Source organism: Microchirus variegatus, assembly GCF_963457635.1.
Source record: "Microchirus variegatus genome assembly, chromosome: 13".
NCBI classification, from domain to species: Eukaryota; Metazoa; Chordata; class Actinopteri; order Pleuronectiformes; family Soleidae; genus Microchirus; species Microchirus variegatus.
Genome location: NC_139814.1, coordinates 8,010,563 through 8,032,616, shown reverse-complemented (window position 1 = coordinate 8,032,616; position 22,054 = coordinate 8,010,563). Strand labels below are relative to the sequence as shown.

The following is a 22,054-nucleotide window of genomic DNA, read 5'->3' as shown; positions in this document are numbered from 1 at the left end:
GAATCAGTGGTAGTCAGCCAAGCCCAGGCAAGCCTCTTTACTATTTCTTACGCAGCAGAAAACCTCATCTTGACTTCTCTTGCTGTTCCTGTGAGCTTTGGATCTCTCGGCAAATCTTTGGAACATGGGTCAAAGCCAATGGAATGTCATTCAAATATTTGCTAAACAGATGTGCATAATAAAAGTTGTCAAATTGAAAACCAGGAGAAGCTAAATTTTCTTCTATCCAAAATAGCTCCATGAGAGCTAACAGCTAAGGTCTGGATTAGGGCTGCAACAATTATTTATCGATTGCTAAATCAGTCATCAACTATTTCAACTGCCTACAATACACACATCTCAACCATGCTTTCTCAGAACAAACCAGGAATAGTAGCAAGGAATGGGAAGGATGTGTACAGTAGGCTTCACCCTGACAACCAAATTATAGCTGACTCTGCTAGTTCTTAACGCTCATATGACCATCATGATAATCAGGCTACATGGATTTATTGTGATTTTATGGCTGTAGTATCGTCAAAAAAAATTCAATGAGTGAGTTTTTCTTTCTGCCCTTTTTTTAAAGATAACTTTCACTTTCAATATCTGGCAGTTATTCAAACGTTTAGGAATTATGGTACTGAAAAGCTGACGTCACAAACGTGTGACATGCTGGTGAATCTTGTCTTTGACTGGACGGTTGTTCCAGCTCAACAGTATTACAAACTAAGACACTGGGAGCTTCAGAGGATGACAGAAAAGTTTCCAGGGTAACAGTTGAAGGCAAAACCTGGGTCTCAAATTCAAGTGGGTCAGTCCTTTCTGTGGTTGGGAAAAAGCAGAACGACCACAGCAGGCATGAGGGAGTATGGCATTTGGGACAATGATTAGCATTTGGAAGAAAATTGTCCTTCATTCCTGTGGTGTTTCATGTCTCAGGAACACCTTAAATTGAAGCTGTGTTGAGGAGGGAAACTGTTTTTCCCTCAACAAAAACTGTTTTGAAGACTGAAAGAAACTGGAGGTTTGAACAGGTGGAGGATTCATAAAAGGTTTAAGTGAGGAGGCGGATTTGTGTTTGTGCAGACTGAAAGAAGACACTGCATTTCCTGACCTCATCTGCATCTGATTTAATTAAAATCATAATTTAAAATACATCTTGAAATGTGATAGTTTAATGATGACAGAGGGTAAGTGTGCTGAACTTGATACATGGCACGCATAACAACAAAACACATGAGCTCCTGAAAATTGTTCATTATTTTTCCAACGTTTTGGGTGAGGTAGCTCTTCTGCACAATCACACACCAAAATAAACAAATATCTAATTATTTAAAACCCAATAAATACCAGATATAATAGAAATGCCAATTTTGATATTCAAGGAGTTGCTCTGTGATCAACAAATTACATCACAGCAACATTGGTAATAAACTAGCCAAAGCACCCATCATTGGCTTTTCATAACCTACACGGTTTATTTTTGCCGATTCTCCGTTACAAGGGTAATGCAGATCTTATCTGCAATTAGCTTATCGGCCAAAAAAATTGACTGGCTCCACTGTCAGTTAGGGGTGACAAGACATCTTATTTGCTTCTCCAAACGATTACTCAATTAATCGAGAAAATAGTTGCAGCCCTAGCACATAGTATCCATGAGGGAAGCCTATTCTCTGCAAGCACCAAGACATCAATGTATCATCCGTCATAAAGAGAGACTGACCAAAACACTTTCAGTTGGAAAGACATGAATGACAACCACAGAATTCCTTTCACATCTGAGTGGTCTTTCTTCATGACAACATAAGCAAATCGAATCATAAAATATGATTAAAACGTAGCTCAGAACTGGCTATGATATCGCAGTTTACCACCATTACCAAAAACGAATTTTCTAAATGCACCTACGTGAAGAGCATGAACAAACCACAGACCTACAGGTCTATCCTCGCAGGGGCTGAGACCTCTTCCACTGAATATTCAATGGGTATGATGGATTTTTGGAGACATTGAACTTCCTTGATTAATTTGTTGCAGATGATTAATTTTAATCCCAGATTCCGCTTTTCAGCAGAAATGTCACCTTTACCCTATCGAGATCCATAAGTGTCATCTGTTTTAGAAGGCAGCAGAAAATATGTACTCAGCGAGATAACTTTTTTTTTTTTTTTTTGAACAAAGGATGGGAGTGAATTCGCCAAAATAAAATAAAGTGTTAATTCACACAAATAAGAAAAATACAACTTTAACTATATTCAAACTCCTGCAATGTCAAACACATTTTTCTTTGAACAAGGACTTGCATATTGTTTCTCAATTTGGAGCAGCCAGTGACCAAACAATTGCAAACATCAGCATAACAAATTTGTGTTTTACGTATATAGTAAATGATCTACAAATCTCGAGGGCACCACCAGAATTATTGTTTTAGGACAAATTGGATTGGAATGATGTGAATGAATGTTGGTCTTATCAAGCTCTCAAAGAGTCATACAACTCAGACAACATGTGTATGTAATGTTCAAGCATGTCTTGAATAAACCTGGTGTAATAGACTATTATCAGAGCAGATATTTGTCGACGTGAAAGAGGACAAACGAGCGAGCCGGGGTCGTATTATTGTTCAAGGTTACAGGTAGGTCCTACTACATACTGGTGTTTTTTTTTTATAAATGTGTTTTTTTAAAACTGCATACATGTTTCTTGCATTTTCTGAATGTGCTCCAATAAAGTGGCTGAAAAACAATTATATTGACTGTTCATTACAACATTGCTAAAACAACAAGCCTAACTTTTACACAGTTCTGTACATCAACCCAATTTTAGTCTATCCTACGGTCAAGTGCTCAACCTTGCCTTTTAGCTCACCCAGAACACCTGCAAGCTGCTCTACTCGATAACCTCGGTGAGATGACAGCCTCTTGACAGGCTCGTCTCTTTCTGCTACTCACAGACTGACAACCTATTCCGGCTGTCATTTTGTCCTGCTTGACACCACTCCATTCACACATTTGTCATTTCTCTTCCTTTGCCCGAAGTCCTCTTCCACTTATCTGTGCCCTGCAACAATGGAATGCAACTCTGGAAAAGTGTGTCCTTTCCTGGCCGTCAGCCATTCCGGTGACCTGAAACAAAGCTGTGGCCTCGCACCATAAAGCCTCACATCAGGTGGCCTTGCCAGTGGGTAGGCTGTGACAATTAATTCAGACCCATCGGAATGTGCACATCTTCAACTGGAAAACATAAGACACAGTTCTGCCAGAACAGAGACGGGATAATGTGAGGTCACTCAGTACGTTTACATGCACAGTTTAATCACACTAAGGCCATAGTCGGACTAAGACAGGGAATCGTACAACTTGGCCGTGTACGTCTGACTGCCTCTGTAGGTGGCAGTGTATCCCTCTATAAGCTAGTATTGAATCGATTTCCTGTTGACCTTTACGTCACAGAAAAGCAAACAGTGAGATGGCCTGTGAGTTGAATCGGGCTGTGGATCTGTATGTTTTGTACCGGCTGTACATGTTTATCTCGTCTATTCGTCAGTCCAAACATGGGTCTTCTCTGCAGCTTTCTTTATCACGGACTTGTTCTTTCCCTGCAACAATATATGCAGTTTATATGTTGTCTCCTTCTATTTCCGGGTCAAATACCGCAAGGAGGATGCGCAAAACACCAGTGGTAACCAGAATATGAATCGCATTATCCAGGTATGTTAGTCTGATGAAGACTAGCTTGATTTTAGTCAGACTAATGTGTTAACATGTCATTAAGAAAGCCAACAGTTTTCAAAACAAAACCCAAAACACAACCACCCCATTTTTCTCTTCACCTTCTGTTACCATAGGTGTCCCGCCACGGCCAAAGAGGGCGCAAGTCGGCCCAGCTCAAAATGAGTAAAACATGAAGTTTGTTAGAAGCCACTACATGCTTCAAATCACAGTATTGTGGGTCTTAATACCATAAACGTTGTATTTGAATTAAGTTTGTTTGATCTCTGTGAATCATTCCTAGTTTGGGTGTGGCGATCTCACATTCCAGAGCTTTTGCTGTTTTTTCGGCCAATCAGCTGACAGTCACGGAGAATACACATGGCTAATGAATATGCACGCACACAGAGAGAGAGAGAGAGTGTGTGGAGCTTTCGATGGTCCAAAATACCTACCTCCAGAATCCAGACTCTAATTGGAAGCTATAGGAAGCATTTAGAGGCTGTTATTTCTGCAAAAGGAGGATGCACAACATTTTTCTTTTGTGGTGCCTAAACTTATGCACATGCCTAATTTTGTAATAATTCTTGCACACCTTCTGTAAATCATATACACTTTACTTCATTTCTCAGATACCACTGTGTCTCCTATATGATATATTTAACTGAAATTTCTTATTCAAACAACCAATGAATTTACAACAAATTGACAACAAATTTACAGGGGTGCCCAAATCTGAATACCACTTTATGACTACACAAGTGTAACGACAAGAAATGATAACAGAATAAGCCACCCCCACCCCCTCCCCCCTTCCTGTATTTTTTATGTTATTTCATTTTAAATCTTAAGAGGATATTATGTCCAGTTTTTTTATGTATTGTATATGTATTGTTCTGTGTAGCTCACAACGATAGTATCTGTGCTCATACAGAGCAGGGTGTGGTTTCACTGACAGCTTAGACCAGGAGGAGGTTGTGCTATGTAAATGTGATGATTCCGTCTCTTGGCTCCAGAAGGTGTAAATCTTTGAAGCTAAAATTCTCCCTAAAGCAGTTTGAGGAGTGCCTACATTCAAATGGCTATATCTTCTTCAAATATTATCCGATTTGCATGTGTTGGATGTTGTTGGAAACCGTAGAAATCACACAGAATCTGTAAATAACTCAAAATGTCCCTCGGTAGACTTATGACCGGTTTTGCCATGGCTGGCCACATAGGCTTATCCATATCCGTTTAGTGTACTGAACAGTGCACACTGGCTGCACATGACTATGTTTGTAGAGTCTATAATTGGGCAAAACCATTTTTTAACAGATGAAGATTAACCAACATGCCAAGCAGAACATTAATTAAGACAATGCTTTAATCACTGATCGACCCTTTTAGACACCGATTAATAACCCTTGCCGGAATTGGACACATCCTACCATTAGAGCTACGTGAATCCACTGTGTGAGCCACAGGGAGAGCTTTATTTGAGAGATAACCGTCTTTGGTCAAGGTCAGTGGCAGAATATACCGAAACACCAACAACAAACTCGTTTAATCAAAGGGTACAATATATAAACATAAAGCCAAAAAGATGGCAGCCCCGTCAGAGTATATAAATAATCCAGAGAGGGAGGACATTGTGGAGGATTTACTGATGGCTACAAAAAAAAAAAAAAAGAGGTGACAGGGGAGGCAGCAGCCATGTAAACCTTTCTAGGAAAGGCGGCAATCAGCTGTGAGATTAGCTTTAGCGCTGGATTTTCTTTATCTGCATAGTGATAAATAGGGATGGGAATAAAAGGGCATTTTGAGAGTTTATTGTCAAGGTCCACGTGGCTAATTTTTGTCAAATTTTGTATTTGTTTTTTTTTTTGAGCACCATAGTTAACCTACCGACCGACCCCCCCCCCAGCTATTGCATTCACAAAAACGAGCCGGTGACTCCTCCTCCTCAACGCGTGCACCATCATCTGAAATCGCAGGGAGCCTGGACAGCTGGTTCTAGAGCTGTCCCAAACGATTATTTTTCAAACGATTAATCTAGCGATTATTTTTTCGATTAGTCGACTAATTTAACAACAAATTTTACGATTAGAGTGTGCGTGCGGCCTGCGTGTCTGTCTGTGTGACTCTCTATTGAACAGAATCAATAACTAGACAACTGTCTAACGTAGCGTTTATCTTTGGTTTAGTACTGCGACTGCTTGATAAACGAACATTTCAGGGCGAGGAAGGAGGAAAACAACGGAAAATATTAATGTCGACGAAATTTTGAAGTCTGCATGACATAATCGGCATAATCATCCCAGCCCTAGCTGGCTCACCTTTTCGTGCACAGCTTCTTTAACCTCGTTGGTCTTAAATTTTAGGTGTTTGTGCCTTTTTTTGCTGACAAAAAAGTCCCATCTCTAGTGATAAACTGCAACAGTTTCATAAAACAACCCGACGTGCATGATACAATTTTTTTTTACAATATATTTGAGTCTCACCTTGAAATGAGGAAAGGTAATATTATACCTTCAATGTGGACACAGCACATTCTAAATTAAAAGCAGAACGCAAGGCATACAAGAGGTGCCAAACTGAGAGCAAGCCAATCATCTAAACAGCTATCAAGCCAACGGGCATCACAACCCTCACAGAAACGGGGAGATAATCACCTTGCCTAGTTGAGAACACAAATGTCTGCATTACTAAAAACACCACAGTGAGGCTACAAATGCATAACCTTCATAGTAAACCATTCTTTGGGACTTATTTGATTTAGGCAGCTCTAAGCTATAGACCTTGGTTTGCTGCTGATGCTAATTTCAAGGGACATTTTGAAAATGTTGGGGGATTAAAACTGGAAGGAGAAAAATTACTCAAGAGTAAGCCGAGTTGAGCTATTTGAGGTATTCAGTAATACTTTGGAGATGCATTAAGCAGCTGATCTTATTAAATGGGCTCTGCTTTAAGTAATCTAACAGCTACAGAAGACATTCAATTTAACCTGAGGCAGAGGCTGACTGAATTAAAAATAAAAATTAAAAAAAAATCATCTCTATCCTCTCCGCATTAAAATATAAACGTCACACACTATGTGTGCATGCACACACAAAACAAACCGATGATGCACTTCTGGGAACAATAAAATCTCTTTGGCTCCACCATCAAAACCTCCTTCAGTGTTTGGCAGGCATTAATTTCTCTTTCTTCACGCCTCCTTCCATCCTACCACTGTGTCCCTCACTCCTCCTTTCTTCTCTTCTCTGTATGCAGGTGCACTCGCCCACAGAGCTGCATGTGGACTCCTGTCAGTATGAGGACAGGGATGTATGATAAGCGCAGATCCTCTCTGTTACTTCTGCCCCACTTCCACCTCGGCCTTCCATCCAGAAGGTATCGAGGATCACTTCAAAGCTAATGCGGAGGAGAACAAGAGTGAGGCCGACACAATGCTCAAGAACAGACCAACAATAACCTACACAAACCACAGTCAAAGTCACGTGACTGTCATAAAAAGCAAATGCAGCTTTTCTGAGCCCACTATAGTGTCCCTGTAGGATAAGGCCTACTTTACGGTTGGCTGTGCACATGTATCATCGACATTTGTTGACTGTTAGTGGTGTTTCTAGTTCTGTATACTCTCATTTGTATGGAGACTGACTGACGACCGGTCCTACAACTAATGTACAACAATCACTAAGGCAAACACAAGCAATTAAAATAATAGAGTACAGTCATTTAGAGCCTTGGAGTAGTTACACATTGCTCCTTCTGTTTTTCCCTGGACAGCTGGGTTCTGCAGAATGGTTGGTCATGGAACAACAATCACATCAAAGCACCCATGACAACGCAGAACAAACAGTTTGACAAAAGGTGTGTCGGCCACACAACTCCACTCTGCGTGACACATACTGATGAGCAAGTGTAACTGTGAGTAAAAGTTTGTCCTGGAGCATTTTCTGTAGAGGAGGATATAGGGAATATGTTCAGTTCTGCTTCCCGGGTTTGTTCCTGGGCTCCATCCAAGATCACTTCCAATAATAGAAACAGTATGAGACAATGCTATTTGGACAGTTTAATCGAAAATATATTGGGTCCTCACAACATCTAAAATATACTGCCTGTGTTGCCAACATCAATGAGTAATTTCAACCTGGTAACAACTGTATACAGATAAAAGTACATATAACACTTTGATCAGGCAAGATTATTCTTCTTCCTCCTTCCTTCATTAGCATTCATTAAACCACTGAAATACCATAATCCAACACAAGACTTGTGTCTCATCTATCTCATATAGTTACAATGAATCTGGTAAATTTAATAAGGATGCACCGATCCAATTTTTTTAACTTCCGATCCGATCCGACACACACACACACACACACACACTGAGCGCAGAGCAGCGCACACACAAACGGAGTCACAGGCGAGCTGTGAATGTTCCAGCGTTTTAAAAAAGTAAAAAAAAAATTTTTTTAAATTGCGTCTTTGATTAATCAAATCATGTTAATCATTGATTTCACCGGACATTTGGCATTTTGGAATGGAAAAACTACGATCTGTCAATTACTTCTGTATCGGAACCTGATACCAATCAGCCCCATCCCTAAAATTCAACAGACTGTCACAGTGGAGGCTGAGAAAAAAAATACCTCCTAAATGTAGAGATTTAAGCATCAGGCTTAGATGTTATCAGTAGCTTGTGTTGCACTGCTGACATGTCTGTGAGTTATGGGAGCACAAGATCACACTCTTTAGCTTTTAATAAAGGAGCATATCTGTCAGAGGACAATGCCCTTAAAATATCTTTAGTGAATAACTGCCAAAACTGGCAAGAGGTCTTAACAAAGGTGGGGCAAGGAAGGGGACTTATTAATTCACAATAAATTACAGCCGTGGCAACATTCTACTGCATCGATGCAAGCAGCAAGCTGGGTGAACAATCTTCCACCTCAACTAAACTGGCCTCGTGATTCTTATGATGTGCAGGTCGACGATACATTTCGAAATGTTCGATACAACTATAAAAATGTCTGATCCGATACGTCTGTGCTTTAATGTCTGCTGAAATGTCTCCACAAGTGATTTCCTGACTGCTCTGATAGCTGGCTGCAAAACTTGGAATGGATTAACCGTAGGTGTGAGAGTGTGAACGGTCCAGGGTGTACCCCGCTTATCGCCCAATGTCAGCTGAGATAGGCACAGCACCCCCGCGACCCTGTGGTGGAGGATAAAGCGGTAGATAATGGATGGATTTCCTGAACTGAGGTGTGTTTCAATGAGGCATGGAGTCATGATGCATGACTCCATTCAGGAAATCCATTCCAGAGTTTACAGCCAGCTAGCATGATTGACCAGAAGGTAACCAGGAAAATCAGCTCCGCTGGCAGGTCCTCTGGAACCGACGTAATCACAGCCGTCACCGTTTTAAAACACCTTTAATAAATAATATTAAAGCAAACAGAGCATCCATATCAGAATAGTATCGTATCGGCAGATATCCAAATTCAGGTATCGGATCGGAAGTGAAAAAAAGTGCATCGGTTCATCCCTAACAGATATAGCTGTGAATGTGCAGCAGAGGGTAATTCATCATGCTAAGAAATTGGGCGACAGTTGATGCAACTCCATTCACAGCATCTGTGACTCGTGTGGCCTCCAGGCTGCTGACAAGAACCCCTTGTCGGGTGGTTATTTTGGCAACACTTTCAGATTAGCCCTCACAAAACTGGCTGACAGGCAAATTGGAGGCAGAAAAAAAAACAGGACATTGCCGACCTCTATTCAGCATGAGCCAATCAACCATTGCTGTTCTTTGCACAATACGTTTCCCTTTGTTACCGTCCTGAACAGAATTCTAGAATTGGCAGCAAAAAGCTGAATGCACAAACCCGTGGAATAATTGGCACAGCTTTAATAATAACTGACACTGTAAGCCCAATCTGGTACGAATTTCATACGTCTCTCTGCGTTTCACTGTGCTCGCCAGCGGCATCCCCGTGCCTGGTGCTTTTACCGACAGAGGCAGCTCATCTAGACATGCCCCGGGTGCCCTGAAACAGATCTGTCGCTCTCACACATGAAGCAAACGGTGGAATCACAGACCCCCCCACCATGCCTGACACAAGTATGCTGGGAGGCCCGGTCTGAAAAATACCACTTAATCATCAGGGTCTTCGTCGTGAATGGGAAGAAACCAGCAAATAAATCAAGCTTCATTTACACTGAGCCAATATAGTAAATGCCTTTGGCAATGACGTATGTAGTGACATGGCAAATAAGTTGTCGTGGTAACACCAATTTACAGTGGCTAATGTGCAACGGGGAAACCTGTCAGTTGTAATGACCCAGGATGAGAACCCACTGAAGTGTTTTCTGCTTCAGGTGACTGGACACTGTATACACACTGAATATTTCATAAGCTGTTGGACAGTCAGTTTGGGGGTTTAGGCAGGGATCGCAGCTCCAGCCAAGTGTCTGGTAGAGAGATCAATCATAACTTATTCTACATTTTCTCAAGCTAACATGCCGCTGTGCCAGAAGCCACTCCTGGATAGGCCTTAATCTACTTTCAGCTAAATGTCATGGTCTTCGTGTGTGTTTAAGACAGGAGAAGAAAAACAGAGTGAGTGACAATGGAGCGAGAGAGATGTACACACGAATTCTGCAACCACCGCTTATTTCGGTGGCTTTTAAAAAAAAAAAAAGATGAAGAAGAAGCTGATAACACGTCTTGTGGAAACTTTTTTTTTTTTCACTACAGCAAACTTCTTGCAGCAAAACCTATTATCAAAGAGGCCTGAAACACCTCACCATCCTGTCTGGGCTGTTATCAAAGTGTAGAGATAGTGGAGGATTGCACAAGCCTTCTGTAAAAGCGCTGACATTTCAGGTGTTAAATTGCACTCAATGTAGTTTTTAGATTTGAGTTTTGTGAGAAATATTCAAATTTGGTACGCCTAAATTTCGCAGAATACTGAAGGAGGGGGCTGTTGTGTAAAAGCAAGCAGGCAGGTGTGATAAGCTGAGGTGGAGGAACAGAAATAAAGATAATGGGTTCTGATAGTGAGAGATGTAAGGCACATTTCCAGAGGCTCCTGAGCTGGAATTCATTTCTTAACCTGGTAAAGATGCACTGGTGAGTGTGCACACAAAAAACACCATAGCAGCAGATGGCACAAACATTAAACCTAAACAAAACTTTTTTAACTTGAACATCTTGAACTATGTGAAGAATTGTTGCTGAATCTCCCTTAAATAAGGAAAGATTTCTGGTTTGGCAGCCATAAGCATCCAATACAATTTTTCATAGCAGATATTTTTGCCTAAGCCATCACTACCATTTTTTGTTATATAAATGTATATTTAACAAGTGCAATGTGCACATTGACAGTGATTTCCACTACTAATGTAAGAAACAATGCGATTCATAGTCCGATTACTCCAGCTTGGATACACGTAGTCAGACTGGAGTCGAACTTGGAGTTCTGTACATGCACCAAAATGTCCTTCCTCCCTGGTCTTTAGTAGGAGTAAACAGATAATATGCAGTATAGTTGCTGGAAATCATACGGCAGCAGTGTCTTTCTTCGGAGAACACAAAAGATTTCATCCTTCGCATGTAACAGGGTATATGCAGGAATCCTATAAAAAAGTTAATTTCAATACCTTTTTAAGACTTTTTCAAGACCTTCTTAACATATTTTAAGACCTTATTGCCACTTCAAGCTGTAATCAGCAACACATATTTAACTTGCAAAACAGTTTCAGTTTGCAATTAAATCTATAGAGCACAACCATACAAAGGAACTCAAACCGGGAAAGGAACAAAGCATAAATCAAACCAAAGGCAAGGTTTATCAAAGCTCCCATAGAGTGGTCCTATCGCACATATTTGAGTTGCGGAGGTCTACTTACATACTTTAACTTCTTTTTATGGTCAAAAACCTCCTAGTTGCTGCAAACAAGCCAATCGAAAACTCTATTCACTGAAGCTCTCCCCCAGAAGACAGAACTGTGTTATGATTGGCCAGACGACAAGAGCTTGGTACATGGTACCTGGAAGTGACGTAATTAGCACATCAAGCACAGCTCCCCCTCTGGAACGGTGGATGCACTGCTACTCAAAACATGGTTTTAACAATGTTTAAAAATGGCTTCATCACGACTCCCCGCCACAGTCCCTTTTACACCTTTGACCCAGAGTCGGGCCCAGAGTCACCCGGATGTGCCCGGACTAGTGCTCCTTACGTAACGATTCCAGGCTTTTTCAGACCGCTTGGAGAGCCAGAGAATACAATAAAACCCAGCGTTCTCAGCAGTGACTGAACTGTTTGTTTTGAAACTTTAGGGCTTCATAAACGAGGTAATGGTGGATACACACCAAAAAAACAGCGTTAATTGGAACTTCCTGTATAGGAAAGTAACCCTTTTGACTCAAGTATCTAGGGCAAGCATAGCATATTGTTGTTTTTTAACAAACGTGGGGAGGAAACTAAATACATTCATGCATTCTTTTTGCTAGGGCTGGGCGATAATATGATAACGATATGTATCGCGATAGTCACTTCCGCGACATGAATAGAAAAAACCTTTGATAGGACGTTCGATGAAGTCACTCAACTTTGTTAAAAAAAACGAACGGAGAAAAGCGCTAGAGAAATAGATGAAGCAGGTTTAGTTACATGAATAAACTCAGTCCCTTCCTCGTAACCAAGTTGCTTCCATGCTTGCAGCCTGTAGAGTGGTCAGAGCCTCTGGAGTGGCAGTCAAACAGCCAATCACTGAACAGTCAAGTCTGGTTGCGCCATACCAGTTGGCAGTTTTCTTTTGGTTACTTAAAGGGATATTTCACCGTTGAAAAGATGAATGTCTATTAAAACTGAATCATCTATGTAGCAGAAATGTGAAATAATATTTGAAGCAAGTGTCTTCTTGGCCGAGAAAGGCAGAAAAAAATTATTTTTTCTCATGTACACGAATGACAACAACTCCCAGAATGCACTGCACTTACTGCCCTGCGAGAGTCTCGTTGTCTCCAGTGTCACGTCTTACCAAGTGAAGCAGACGGCATTAGTTGTGTAAACACACAAATCTCTGTGAGGAATAAGTTGGCGAATATGGGGCTAGATTGTACCGATGTGCAGTAAAAACAAGGAAAGGACAAGAGTACGTTCCCATTATTTGCCGGTCAATCTTTCTCCAGGCGCTGGTTCCCGACTCCGGTCGCAGGCACTGCCAAAAAGCAGGTATTTCCCCTCGTAGCCATATCAGTTTGAAAACTACATTCTGTCATTGTCGGGCAGACACCGTGTTTACATTCTGGGAATGAGGTCTCATCCCCCTATGGGTGAGTCTAAAAGGGAGGGAAGGAAGCCCATTTTAAAAAAAAAATACTACTGCTATTCTAGCAATACAAAGCTACATGCAAATCAGTGAAGTATTCCTTTGAAGAAATTACTGAGGCAGTGGTTTATCACAGAGCCAAGGACATGCTTCTGTCAGCATAGATGAGAAGTTTGGCTTTAAAAATCTCATGAATGTGCTTGACATTACTTTTTTCCTGTGCGGTCTGATTGATAACTGAAATGATTAAAATAAGAGGAAAAACAATAAAAAATAAAACCCAAATAAAAAAATGGTATTATTATTTTTAATATTTTTATACGTCATGAAAAAATATCTATAATTATCGATCAATATGAATTAATTATATTGTGGTATACTTTTCAGCCATATAGCCCAGCCCTACTTTTTGCAGTCAAACTCTATGGACAAAATTTAAGACTTTTTAATACTATTTAATACTTTTTAAGGGCCTTAATTTTCCCACAGACACCCTGTGTAAACTCTGATTTGGCAAGTTTGTCCGACTGCCTGTCTTGATCGGACTATGGCCTGAGCAAAATTAAACTGTGCATGTAAACATAATGACTGTACCAAGCTCAGATTGAGTTTGGACACACTTTAGTGTTTTTGTATGTATGTATGTATGGTGGAGCCAAATCGGAGTGCTTTTTTCACTCATATAAGATGATGTGGGAAGGTGGGTAAGCAAAATATTGCATATATACATTTTATTGGGCATGGCATCGAAAAAATGGCATCCTGCTTGACAGACAGGAAGCATTTATACTGCCCTGGTTGCAGAGAAAGTGAAGTCAAACCGTGAGTGTGCATACGTGCATGTCTGTCCAGTTAAACCTGAGTTTCCAGCCCATTGTTTGACTAAAGACATTCTTCTCCTCTTTCTCCTCCCCAACACAATCTAGTGGGAAAAACCTAACTGCTTCCAAGGAACACTCACCACAAAGTGCCCCATTTAATTAAAATTTCCATTCACCAACTCAATAAAGTGGACAAAGACTTTTGAATTAAAGGTAGCTAGAGGAGCAGGAACGCTCGCTTTAAAAAGCAGCCGAAGCCACAAACATTTACTCATACCTGCATGGGCAGGAAGTTAACCTCTAAAAGGTTTAGTTCTTGTCACAACACTCGCCTTGTCAGAAATCATCTGACTCTTTGTCTGGACAAGACTGAGCATTAATATTAAAGAGCGTGACATGCATTTTCAAGTCCCAAAACTGAATTTCATTATGTTGCCGAGTACCAAAGAAAAAACAATTAGCAAATACTGGGAAACCAAAATGAGCACAGTCAGATAAGACATGTCATATCAGGAATATGTTTACAAGATCAGCACAGTGTGTGGCGTTTGCATATTGCAGAATTAGCTTGTTATTTTGGTGCTTGTAAATCCAATCTCCTCAAATTGCCAGCTTGTTTAATGTAATGGTTAGCTGTAGATAACTTGAAGCTGTGCACAGAGGAAAATCACTAACAGCAACCAAGCATTCAGACAACGGCACTAATCATGCGTGTCTGAGATTGAAGGCCACTTGCAATCAGCAGCCTGTGAGCCTGGAGTTGTAAAATCCACATTCTTATTCCTTGCTGTCAAACAGGTCAGGAAGTTCTAGAACCTAGTGCAAGATAAAAGCCCACTTTTTAAAAGGGATTAAGCATTGTCTCGTGTTTATGTGTCAACAGAATTTATCAGAATACTTATTTGAATAATGCACCATTTCGTATTCTTGGCAAATATCTAGCACCGAAGTAGACACGCATACAGGAGAACGCACGCAAGAGTCAACTATTGCGAAAACGTAGTGCAATAGATCTCAGCAAGCTGATCAGGATTATAAACAGGGTCAAATTGTAGCTGTCGGCGGGGACAAATGTTGCAAGATTTATGAAAAGCCAACTACAGACATATTTCTGGCATTACGCTCTTTTTTGTGAGTAATGTATTATTTTTACTTTTGGATACATTTTCATAACATTTCACATATAAACATGCAACAGACGTTTCCATTCAAGTCTGGCTTTGTTTTCTTAAAGAGAATGTAGACTAGTCTTAGCTGGAGGGGCTTTCAAACTCCAAATGTCAAATGAACATTTTGTTTTCATTTCTGAATTCATGTGCCAACGAGCTACGCAGTTATGGCTCTGCACATTTGGAAACTCCGGCTGAGGCAAACCAGATCCTACTGTGACTGTGTAAAGTGGAACATAACACCACCTGTAACACCAGGTTTGTATTCGTACATACAGAAAGAAGTCTGTGAGGTTTCTTCATAGACACGTCTCTGTTGTGCAGTCCCAGCCCTAAACCCTGGCCTTTGGCTATGACACGCAGTCAAGTTATCATCGTAATTGAAGAGGTGAATGTCAACTCTGAACAAAAGTGAACACCTGCCCTTGAAGATTAATAAATTAGCGCCCCAGTCAGGAAATGTGCCTCAATGCCACAGAGTGTAGTGACACTTGTGAGCACATGTGACAGTGGCACAAAGAGGAAGAATCTTCTGTGCATTGTGATGACAGACACGGATCAGACCGGATCAGTTGGCTTTTAGGTTACAAACAGCCTGCTGTTATGACGACCACTGGCTGTTATTGGAGCAAACACATGGGGTCCAAGTGACTATTTCTCTCCAATATGCATTCTTCTTCTTCTCGGGCTGATCTGTCTTATTATTATGAATCGATTTCACCCATAACAGACAGAAAAAGGTGTCCATAAATCATAGTTATTCAGACTACTGTCGTATAAGGACAAATACACCAGAATTAATTCATGTTTAAGATGTTGGAACCACAGATTTTTATTTTCATTTACTTAAACGATGAATTATCGAAATGGATAATTTAGCACATTTTTGGAAGTGATTAATAATCGATTCATCGTTTCAGTGATATTCTCTCCAACGGCAATTAGTGTTGAACTGCAACAGAAAATTGATTCTTTCATTAACAATAGCCTGGATCAATGCCATCGACGAGAGCTGAGGCTACAACAACCTCCAGAGAAAAAGCAGCGAGTCCACCTGCTCACACCGAATGGGACTTTTCAGTGGAATGAAACTCGCGCGGAGTGAAAAGAAAAGTGCGTCCAGCTGGAGAAAGTCTTAACACCTGCTTATTCTCACAATAGTTATAGGTTATATACTTTTTTTTTAGAACCTAAACATGGTTGCAGATGAAGGCTCCTCGCGTCTCTCACTTGAATAGAATTCTACATTAAATCGAACCAGGATCACGACAGAAATGACAAGATCCACCCATACAGAGGATCAGCGCAGCCACAACCAAAGTCCCACAGAAAACCTCTTATTGTTCACAGGGGAAACAACTGTTTAGTATGTGGAAGCCAACTACTGTTGACATCTGAACAGTTTCTTGCTGCACGTAATAATAGTTACCTTCCATTATGGAAGATAAAAAAAACAAAACCGTACCTCAGACCTCAGTTTCTGCCACTGCAGGCAGTTTTTTAACCAATATGTCCTGACAAATGTTAGCTTAGCGCACTTACCACGGATCGAACTCGTGAATGATGCTCTCGAACCGGATCACGGCGAAAAGTCTGGAGCTGAATCCTGCCAGACAGGCCAGAAAAAGAATACTGAACGACAGTAACGACTGCCACCCCGCTGGCTGTGTCAGTCCGCCGGAGAGGCCTCCTTTGCCCCCTCCTCCACCCGCGGCGCCGGGTCGGCTGTTCCCGTGCACCGAGCTCCCGGCATTGGTGGACGCTTTGTGCTTGCCGTCGCTGACTGCGTGGTGCTCCGCCATTTCTGCGCGCGGTGTCGGTTTGGATTTGCTCGAGCGTCGCTCTCCTGCCACGCTCCCCGTGTCGGTCTCCGCTCCGTGCTGTCGTAAAAAGAACTCCCCTTGTTTTTGCACCCGCTACTCCCGGTGTGTCCTATCCTCGGAGTCCCCTGAGCATTGACGTACGTCTGTGTGTTTAAATTCAGTGTCGTTACACGGACAGGCGGCCGTTACATCCCCGACACGCACTCTCTCATGCGCCACATTCAGTGCCCCGCAACAGTCAATCCGTTTCACGATGGAACGCCGGTGGAAAGGGGCGGAGTTATGTGACGGGCGGGGCTTTGATGATGTCTCTAAAGCCTCTCACAGATCGACAGATACAAAGAGGCGGGTGTTTATTTCTCTGAGCCAATCAGAGTTGCGTGTTGGATTAAACTGACAGAGAAGTTCACCAATGGGAATAAACTAAGTTGCGGCTGTTCCTGATTGAAATGAAGCTCATCCCTGTCATAGATGAAGTAAAATTCAGCCAGTGTAATATTCACACATGAATAAAAAGGAGCACTCTTTAATCTGATTGAAGTTCCTTTGATGTAGATAAGTCTTATAAAAGGGCTATATTTTACACAAACAACCATGCACACTGCTTTGTTCATTAAAGAGCATGTACCTTTCACCAGTCACAGCTTTTGTTTAAAGCGGACCTAGACCTGAAGTTCAAATTAACGCTCTTTTTTAGTGTGTATTTGTCATTACCTTGTTTAAGAAGCCCTGAAGGTTCAAAACAAACAGTTCAGCCACTGCTGAGAACGCTGTGTTTTATTGTAATCTTGGGCTCAGCGAGATCTCTGCATAAAACCGGTCCGGTTACATAAACAACGGTTCTCCTGAACAGCAGATCCTCCTGCTCCGGGCACTAGTCCGGGCACATCCGGTTGCGTACATTGGACCGCAGAAGAAGAATAACGTCCGTTGTGGAGGTGTTTCACAAGCGACAGTGTCTTCTGACTCTGGGTCTGACTCCGGGTCAAAGTCATAAAAGGGACTGTGGCGGGGAGTCGTGAAGAAGCTATTTTTAAACATTGTTAAAACAATGTTTTGATAATGAGGAGCAGTGCATCCACCGTTCCAGAGGGGGGAGCTGCGCTTCTGAGAGCGGGTGTGCTGATTATGTCACTTCCGGGTACTGGCCAATCACAAGACTCTGTCTTCTGGGTGAGAGAGTTGAGTCTCAAATCTCGCAGCTGGGAAACACCGTCAGAAAAGAGTATTATATCGGCTCGTTTACAGCAACTAGGAGGTTTTTGAGCATTCAAACAAGTTAATGTATGTAAGTAGACCTCCATAACTAACATATATGTGCAACAGGATCACTCTATGTGAGCTTTAAACACGAGTGTACTGTAAATAAATTATAGCAGCAGTGGTGAGGCACTGGTATGACTGCATCTCTACAAGTTACATTAGGTTCAGTAAATAAATAAGCATCACCCTTGCCAGGAAGGGGAGGGTGTATGTGGGAAACTTAGCGGTCAGTTTTATGTTCTCTGAATGCTTTTCCTAGTTTATTTGATGAATGCATTTTTATCTCCTGCAATGTTTCCATTAGCCAGTTCATCCAGCGCTTTAATTTGTATTTACTTTCTTACTTTGCTACGCGGCCGCACTCACTCTTATCCATCTGTTCTTAAGTATATAATCTACCTTGTTTATTTACTGTAAACTCTGCCTCTGACGTCTCCTCATTTGCAAACTGTTGACGCTGTGTTTCTTCGACTTCTAACAGACAGAGGAATTAAAGGATAAGTATTAGTTATGACTCATCTATAAGCCATGGCTTTGCACTCATAGTGGTCAGCTCTTTTTGCAGTGGACAGATTCCGTCGTGGTTGCTTGTCCAGCCTGTGGAAGCATTCATAAAGAATAATTAGCACGTTAGCCTCCATGTGCATAATTTGTGGTGTGTGTATTAATTTTTTATGTAGCTGCACCTGTTCCCTTTTCTGCTCCACACATATGTGGAGCAGAAATATGTGCCAGGTTATTTGTATATTTGGACATGGAACAAATACTATTGCAAGCTGGGTTTAACGTCGCACAAACATCAGAATCTTGGAATCAAAATGTGATGTTACTGCAACACCTTCTACTCAATTACAACTTCTGGCAGGGCCAATCGGATTCGAGGTGTGGCCGGTGCCGCCTTCGCCGCCGCCAGAAGTTGTGTTGTTTTTCTTGACAAAAAGAAGCTCATGTGTTGAAAAGCTACAGGCAGTGAAGATGAATGCTCTCTGTGAGTGCAATATTTCTGTTGCCCTTGGATGTTCTGGCCTGGGTGGTAATAAAGATTGATGCGTCTCATCATTATTATGTCCCCCAGCAAAAACAAGAGCACAACATTTATCATTCGATTTAACTCAGGATGTATTTTTTTGTAACTCGTCCCCAGGAGCCTTGAAAGCCCACCGTCGGAATAAAGAGACACCTGTTTTTTGAACAAATGCTCAGCATTTTCTGAGTTATCGTCCTTTTTCCATATGACTCTGAGACAACAGAGGCATTTTTTGATTTATCAGAGATGGGATTCAATCTCAAAGGCGTGGGAGAAAACAATTGTCTTAACAGTCCTTTTCACACAGAGAAACAAATGAGTCCAGAAATCAGAATGTCTCCGCTCACATTTGCTGGATATAATGCTGCGTTATGCAAATTGTACCTGCGACAAAGTGCTTCATCTTGCACTGAAATTACCCCCGGAGCTTTGCACAATCAGAGGAAATAAACAAACAAACAAACAAACAGCAAGCCAGTTTAATTACTGACTTTCCAGACTCTGTTATAAATTCAAATCACGCCGTTTTTACACTGTCTTTTTGCGATGTCTTCTGGAGCAGCCGCTGCACACTTGGACAATAACTACTGAACACAAGGAACAAGGTTTTAAACAGAATCTATGTTATTCTGTTTACAGTATGAAGCAAGTATACACGTTCAATATATACACTTTTACTGAAGTATAAGTCCTTTTTTAGGTTTGAAAACGCTACACATTTGCAAACACTTTGGATCAACAGTGTTTACAGCTTTGTCTTCCATGAAATCATGATATAAAAATGGAAATGAAATATTCATGTCAGACAATTGTACTGAAGTTTGAGCCAGAGGAGCACAGCTGTGGAGTGGGGGCTATCTTCTGAAGTGACGAGGAGGAGATAAAGAGGTTGATGAGAATATAGTGTCTGAGGGACGGGGAGATGGGGAGGACGATAATAAAGGAGAGTAAAAGGGTGATTATGAAAACTGATGGGGGTCATCATGGAGGAAAGATGGAGTGGCAGGAGTGGATAAGGGTTTTTGATTTCACGGTGAGATCGCAGAGAGAGAGCCTCAACAGACATTATCTCACCGGCATGTGCTATTGCCATAAAATCATTTATACACACAACACATTCACACCCACAGGCAACAGTATCTGCAGAAACAATACAGCCAAACACGTTCAGTCCCACACACACACACACACACACGCGAGCCCATGCATACTGATGGATGTGTCTTGATGAATAGAACAGTGCACTAACAAGTTCAAACATGCTCCTTGGTTATTCATGAAGCACTGCGGATGCCACGATGAACATGCTACACCTTCACCCCTTCACCTCTCTATCTCCAAAAAACGTGACCTTTAAGACAAACAGAGAAAGCAGACAACTTCAATTGAATCCATTGTCAAATGGCCAAGGCCAGAGGAAAGACCAGCCTAAATGAGCGTTGTTGCCAGACAGGGCAGATTTGCCTTCCTCTATCTCTCGGGGCAGACCTGAGTGTTTCTGTTTGCTTTGTCTTTTCTTTTCTGTTTTTTTTCTTTCCTTTTCTCCCTAGAACACAGCTGAATTTATGCTTGGCATTCTAAGGTGTCTATGCTTCTTTATTCTGCCAAAGGCCATTTGTGCAAAAAAAAAAAAAAAAAGCTTAAGATCCTAATGCAAGACACACTTTTTGCACCTTCCTCCTTGTCCTTTTCTCAGCTCTGACTGCAACTGTGAAAGAGTCAGAGGGGATTGTGTGATTACTTTGTTTTCCTACAATTTGTTTTTGCTTTAACTTGTGAACCCTGAGAGCTCCAAACAGCAACCCTATCATAAACTCAGCATTAAAGATGTTGTCACAAGCTGCAGAACAATATCAAATCTCTAAATCAGTTGCGCACAGTGTTATATAAGCATGTGGCACAAAGTGGAGAATCCTCCGTGAAGTTGCTTCTCTGATTAAAGCGAAGTCGCTGTTCACTTTCAAAGGAAGCCGCCGATCCAGTACAGATGGCGTGTGATGTGCACAGTCGGAAAGAATCCAATGTTGCAATTTGTTTTGTTTTTTAAAGGCACAGACATCCTGCAGCGTGAGGGATGTCTGGAGAGCAGACACATCATGCTCCTCAGATACCCTGACACTGTGTGACAATTGAAAGCTGCACGTTTCCTCAAATGAGAATTAGAATCACCTCTACTGACTCGTCCTATTGACAGTCAGACCGATAGGTTGGATTCTTTCCCCAGAACGCACTGGCTGGAAGGCGGGGGAAGCCATGAGGAGAGCAGTGAAGATTGATTACCAATCCATCACCAGGACAACACACACACACACAGTCAAACACAGCAATGTGGAGGCTTTGATTCCTCGTCCCTCTTCCCTCCTATATACACACAGAAAAAGAAATTTAAGATATTGATTCACTTGGCATTTTGCTTTGTAATCATGCAAATGTATAATTAAGCTGTATTAATTCAAGCTATATTTGATTAAAAAAGCATGGCTGAACTGCATGTTTGCTCATTATGAGAGAAAGCTTTCAAAGACTCCACAGAGTCTGTCTGTGTGACCCAGTGTAACAGAAGCATTAGACAAAGCCGGGAATCATCGCTGCACACAGCACACCGATGCAGTCATTCACAGAAATGAGAGCACTTAAATCATTTAGTATCCTGGTGAGGTGAGACGTCAAACCGCTATAAACCTTTTAATTTACCTGGAACCAACAGAGGATTGGATTGTAATCTGTTTAGCGTCATAATAATTAGCCCAAGGCCAAGTTTCCTACGTCGTTGAAAAAAATAATCCACTGATTTTTTGAAACTCAACATTCAGGTTTCAAAAAGGTTTCCATGACAACAGAGTTTAATGTCACAGTGATTGCAAGTGCGAGTGATAAATGACAGGGTTAGAAATAAATATCACTGTTTCTGTTATCTACAGTGGTATGCAAA

The 22,054-nt window shown here is 41.4% G+C and overlaps 1 protein-coding gene across 1 annotated transcript in view; it reads right to left on the bottom strand.

The window, feature by feature from the left end:
- Positions 1–16,929, bottom strand: part of LOC310935751 (dolichyl-diphosphooligosaccharide--protein glycosyltransferase subunit STT3B) — an 87,777-nt gene extending 70,848 nt beyond the window's left edge. Inside the window, exon 1 of the mRNA XM_083899691.1 lies at positions 16,552–16,929. Within this exon, the coding sequence (XP_083755817.1) occupies positions 16,552–16,811 (260 nt within the window). The 5' untranslated portion in view covers positions 16,812–16,929. The remainder of the gene's footprint in view (positions 1–16,551) is intronic.
- Positions 16,930–22,054: the final 5,125 nt, after the last annotated feature.